Below are 5,965 nucleotides of genomic sequence, written 5' to 3' on the forward strand. Positions count from 1 at the left end.
CGTCCGCCTCCTGTGCCTCCTCCTCCTCTTCTTCCTCCTCCTCCTCCTCTAACTCCGCCAGCACATCCTCTGCCGCCTGCAAGAGCGCGGGCAGCGGCGGCGGCGCGGGCGCCGGGAGCGGGGGCGCCAAGAAGGCGAGCTCGGGGCTGCGGCGGCCGGAGAAGCCGCCCTACTCGTACATCGCGCTGATCGTCATGGCCATCCAGAGCTCGCCCAGCAAACGCCTGACACTCAGCGAGATCTACCAGTTCCTGCAGGCGCGCTTCCCCTTCTTCCGCGGCGCCTACCAGGGCTGGAAGAACTCTGTACGCCACAACCTCTCGCTCAACGAGTGTTTCATCAAGTTGCCCAAGGGCCTCGGGCGGCCTGGCAAGGGTCACTACTGGACCATCGACCCCGCCAGTGAGTTCATGTTCGAGGAGGGCTCGTTCCGCCGCCGGCCGCGCGGCTTCAGGCGGAAGTGCCAGGCGCTCAAGCCCATGTACCACCGCGTGGTGAGTGGCTTGGGTTTCGGAGCCTCACTGCTGCCCCAAAGTTTCGACTTCCAGGCGCCCTCATCGGCGCCGCTCGGCTGCCACGGGCAAGGAGGCTACGGGGGCCTTGACATGATGCCCGCGGGCTACGACGCTGGCGCAGGCACCCCGGGCCACGCGCACCCACACCACCACCACCACCACCACCACCACGTCCCGCACATGTCGCCCAACCCGGGCTCCACCTACATGGCCAGCTGCCCCGTGCCCGCCGGGCCTGGGGGTGTAGGTGCGGCCGGGGGCGGTGGCGGCAGCGGGGACTACGGCCCAGACAGCAGCAGCAGCCCCGTGCCTTCGTCCCCTGCCATGGCGAGCGCCATCGAATGCCACTCGCCTTACACGAGCCCCGGGGCGCACTGGAGCTCTCCCGGCGCTTCGCCTTACCTCAAGCAGCCGCCCGCCCTGACGCCAAGCAGCAACCCGGCGGCATCGGCAAGCCTGCACTCTAGCATGTCCTCCTACTCGCTGGAGCAGAGCTACCTGCACCAGAACGCCCGCGAGGATCTCTCAGGTAAACACAGCGCGCCCCGCTGGGGACTTTGCCTCTAGGCCTCCAGGCTCCGTGGCTACTACAACTTGCACCGGGTCGCCGCGCCCTAGTGCAACTGGGAGAAGCTGATCCTGGGGGGAGCCGCCACCTCATTCATGGAGGGGAGAGGACTGGGGTCATACTGCCCTCTCCCTACCCTTGGCCCAGAGGCAGGCCTGTAGAATTTGCACGGATAGAATGATGGTGCATAATCGCCAGCCTAAGGTCTCTGGATGTCCCTATGGACTGGAGGTCTCAGGTCTCAGGTCTGACTAAGCTTGGAGAGAAGGCATGTAGCCTTAGGGGACCCTGGCCAAGGAGCCCTGTCTGCTTCCTTGTGTTCCTTTTAAAGTTTATTTTGCTGTATTTTTGTTCATTTTGTAGATGCAGAAAGGGAGATATTCTGTAAGCTGAGGGCGGGGGTGGGGAGGGAGGGCAAGTGTTGAGAGAAAGGGAAATGAGGAAGAGGCAGAAAGGAAAGCAGAGTGGAGTCTCAAGATATTTCACAGGCTATTGAGTCTCCTGCCTCCCTCCACAGTGACACACCTTGATGACACTTGAGTCTGTCTTAAGCCAGCATGGCCTGAGGCCTACACTGTGGCTTCCTTGAGAAATGCCTGCTCCTCAGATGCCATTTGTGTTGCTAGTGTAAATTACGTTGGCCATGGATTATGAAAATGTATTGACTTGCTAAACCTTTCTGTAAAAGGAGCTGGTTGCAGTGGAGGAGGTAATTTGAATATTTAGCCAGGTTTATCAAGAAAGTGGAAATAAACTCTTATATTAACCCCCTCTGAGGCACTCATAGCCCTCAATTAAAATTAGGCCGGTCTGCCCATCAAATGGTGTTCTAGCTTACACTTACTTTCCTTCCCCTCTATTAGAAAATGATTCGCAGGATGATGCATACATTTTATGTTCATGAATCCGTGTGCGACAAGAGCATCAGGGGAAAAGGAAAACCGGAATGAGCAAAAGATGTTGGTTCCCTAGACGGTGAAATTTCCCAAATAGGCCTTTTAAATGCGGGTCTCAGAGGTTAACTAAACAAAGACAGTCTCAGCAGGACCACACTGGAGAGGGTTTTAGCCTGACTGAACCCACTGAGCACAGTGTTGTTCAATTTTATGGGAATTTCTACAAGTAACCAATACAAACGACCCTCCCCTCACTTTTTTTTTTTTTAAATCCCTCCGGGCTGGCTGTCAATCACCACCCACTCCAGGTGGTGCCCACTGGCCCACTTGCCCACCCACTGCTCTCTCTGGGCACTACGGGCTGTCCTCCCCACTCTCCCTCTCCCTGCAGGCCCTACTCAACTTAAACCCAGACTTTGAGGCTTCACAGTCATCTTGAAGCAGTGCCCTAAAAATTAAAACAAACAAACAAAAAAACAAGAAAGAGACTTCTGATACTTCTGTGTGGTCGCCCTCTCCCCACCTCACACACCGGACGCACGCAGAAGCCCCAGAAATGCGGAGATCAAGACACTGCTCGTCTTGAACAGACGAAAACTGCCTAGCCCAGCAGGCTGGCCTCCGCCACGGCCTACGCCCGGGAGCCTTGCATGACCTCTGGGCTGAGCCTGGGAACGCTGGGGAGTCTGTGGCTCGGCAGAAGTCTGATCCTGACGCTCTGTGCCTTCTTCCCTGGTCTTCTGGCTCACGTACCACTCGAGTATTACCCCCACCCCTTGTTGTCACCTCTCAGGCGGGCAGGGTGCGCTGCGCCCCGTGGGACCTCGTTCGGAGTGCCACGGCCTACTGAGAGCCGAGGGCCTAACGAGGAGCTCGGAGACAAAGCAGGGGTGAGGCTGTGGGCCGAGTAGCAGCGCACGCGCGCACTCACAAACACATACAGCACACCCATGCCGGCTGTGCCCTCCCACTTGGGACAGGGCAGCCAAGGCCCGCGTGTTCAGGGAGGCCCTGTGCCCTTCGTTAAGACCCGGGAGCCTTTCAAGAAGGAGCTAGGGCTTTTATCGTCCTTCTGGTCACATCAAAGCGCTGACGGCGGCCTTGGGCGGAGATGTGAGCGCTCACTTGGTGTCTTGCCTGGGCCCTCTATATGAGGATCTGGGAGCTGGCACCGAGACGTGCTGTAAACGTGCTGGGCAAGCGCACCTGTGTGCAGAGCCACAGGCGCACATCAGGGCACTAGACGAGTTGGTGCTTTATGAGAGCAGCGCAGCGCATATTTGGCGCCAATAGGTGTTATCAGGCAATAAACGTAGGCCGATTCACAGGTTACTTAGCATCCTGGTCTCTCTGTAAGCGCTAGGATACTGCCAGGCCGAGGCGACACGAGCAGGGTACTCGCGCCGCGGGCTGACAGGTATGGTTTTCACGCACTCAAAAGAAGAATCAGGCCTGGCACCAACGTGCGGCTTATGGTCTCCCACCGCACGGGTAACTAGAAAGACTCAGGCGAACAGGCCTAACCCATGCCGGCATGGAGAGAGGCCCGGTCTTGGATAAACTCAGGTCTCAAGGCGCGCCAGACACGCCGGCCAATTGCGCCACGGGGCTCGCAGGCGCCGATAAAGCAAAAGCAAAAGGCAGCAGCGGGTCGCAGCCCAATAGCCCACGGGCTCCAGGGAGAGAGGTGCGAGACTTCTCCGTCCTTGGGGCTGTCTGAAAAGCTCCCTCGATGTGCAGAAGGGTCTGCAGCTGAGCTCTTTTCGAAGGGCTTTCTCTGCTCCCTATAGTCCTGGCTTCTCTAGAAGAAACGTTAAGCCGTTCCGGACCTACGAAGACCGCACTGTTTCTCCCGGCCTTTTCTCTAGCGCTGGGATTGTTTTCTGTCCCCCCTCCCCCCCACAGTTGACACAGGAAATATCCCTGCTGTGGTCTGATACTCTGACCCGGCCAGTTAGTTGGGGAACAAGTGGTGAGGGCGACAGCGGTTTTTCTGGGGAGGTGGGCTTGGGCTCTGGAAAGGGCCCTGTGCTCAGGGATCTGGACCTAGAGCCTGGGTCAAGTTTTCCCGGTGTCCGTGCTCCTCCTACGATTGAATCGCTTGTCTCAGCCTCCATAGGTAATAGGGGAATTCAGGCACGTAAGAACACGGTTTAAAGAGGGAACGGTGCTCTGTGTTTGTGGGTACATCAAAACAAAACATTAAAGATTCCAGAGTTGTGCTATGACCTGTAGTTTAAAACTTTGAGAAACTTCTAGAGCTCGGTTTCTTCTACCAGTTTTACAGCAATAGACCAACCAACTCCTTTCTTACCCTAAGTTAAAATAAGACACAAGCTAAATTAAATTTTTTAAAATGATTTGCCCCAGCCTCAGCCGGACAAATTTGTTTCTGAAAGGAATTTTTTATTTTCTTTCTTCTTTTAGTGGGACTGCCTCGATATCAGCATCACTCTACCCCAGTGTGTGACAGAAAAGATTTCGTCCTCAACTTTAACGGCATTTCTTCTTTCCATCCCTCTGCTAGTGGGCCATATTATCACCACCACCACCATCAGAGCGTCTGTCAGGATATTAAGCCCTGCGTCATGTGAATGGAGGGAGGAAGGCTGGTCTTTCCTTGTGGGGGGAGGAATGAACTGAAGTGGACTCACATAATGTGCACCCCAATAGCAGTAAGTAGCACACCAGTCACTTAGAATCCCCAGGCCAGCATTGTTCGCGGACACTTGTCTACCATTGGTAGAAGGACAAGCCCTGGCATAGTAATGCCCTAAATATGTGCAGGCTCCAATGAGGGAGAGAGTAAATGAGAAATCAGCTTCTTAACAAAGATGGTAAAAAGTTACCACATGAAAAACATAAACATGTAACTCTGGGATCTTCATTACCTTCAGTAATCAGGGTCTGAAAAACGCAGACAAGATGTGTGTGTGTGTTTTTCTTTGTCTATGAAAATCTGTGTGCTTTTCGAAAAGGCAGTGCTAAACACAAAATGTCAAGAAAGCCTCATCTTGTTGCCTAGTTAAGGAGAGAGTTCTGTTTCACCAAACACTAAGTTTGGATACAGGTGCCAAAGAACATTATTAAGAAAGTATTTAGAAACAATGTGTCTAGTTTAAGAATGTGGTTTTTCGTATTATGACAATACAACGTTCTTTATAAGGTTGTTTTCTACCACCATATTTTAAAGATATTTTTATGATCTCATGTATACTCACACTTTGCTTGTATTTTAAAAGGAGGATATATTTGCACTTATGTATACTTTTACAGTCTGCCAAACAATTTTGATGTAAAATTTTTTCAATAAAATATACATAACAAATAGTCATCTTAGAGACCTGTTTCCTCCGCGGCATCCTGAGATCCCCAGGTTCTCTCCACTAGCCAGTAATGCAACTCTGTACTTTTTTTCCCCAAGTTGTATAATTGACGTGGTGTGGGGTCTGTGCCTTGAGTAGCACAGGCCAGGTTCTGATTGTGGCTCTTCTCAGGATTGAGAAAGAGAAGGAACGTTTTCAGTTATTTCTTTTTCCTTCACCCTAGCTCTTTCTAGCTAAACAAAAACCAGAAGGCGAAAGGAACTTAAAAGAAAACCAGGTAAGATAATGAAAGGCAAAAGTTTAATTTGAAAAAATGAAGTTTTGTGCCCTTTTGTTCTCTTTCCTGTGCCCAAGGAGAGTTTTGCTTTTTGTGCTTTCCTCTTCTCCACCAGCACAGAGTGACAGGCGGGGCTGAGCAGCCAGGGAGGGTTAGGTGCCCACAAAGCACTACCTGCAATCATAGGTTTGTTATTGGCGCTGATTGTATTTTGTTATAGATTGTGGTCAGATCCTAAAGAGCCCAGAAGGAGAAGGCTGCAGGAGCAGCAGTGGACAGTTGCCAGCATGCTGGTTTCTTTAACTTCCTTGGAGAGTAACAGAACCTGGCCCTCACAATGTGTTCTGTGCCTGCTCTCTGTCCCTATGCTCCAATTCAGAGAG

At 52.8% G+C, this 5,965-nt stretch overlaps 1 protein-coding gene across 1 annotated transcript in view; it reads left to right on the plus strand.

The window, feature by feature from the left end:
- Positions 1 to 5,305, plus strand: part of FOXF2 (forkhead box F2) — a 13,393-nt gene extending 8,088 nt beyond the window's left edge. The window contains exons 3-4 of the mRNA XM_011383250.2: positions 1 to 1,044; positions 4,407 to 5,305. Of these exons, the coding sequence (XP_011381552.1) occupies positions 1 to 1,044; positions 4,407 to 4,573 (1,211 nt within the window). The 3' untranslated portion in view covers positions 4,574 to 5,305. The remainder of the gene's footprint in view (positions 1,045 to 4,406) is intronic.
- Positions 5,306 to 5,965: the final 660 nt, after the last annotated feature.

Source organism: Pteropus vampyrus, unplaced genomic scaffold (assembly GCF_000151845.1).
Source record: "Pteropus vampyrus isolate Shadow unplaced genomic scaffold, Pvam_2.0 Scaffold509, whole genome shotgun sequence".
Taxonomy (NCBI): Eukaryota; Metazoa; Chordata; class Mammalia; order Chiroptera; family Pteropodidae; genus Pteropus; species Pteropus vampyrus.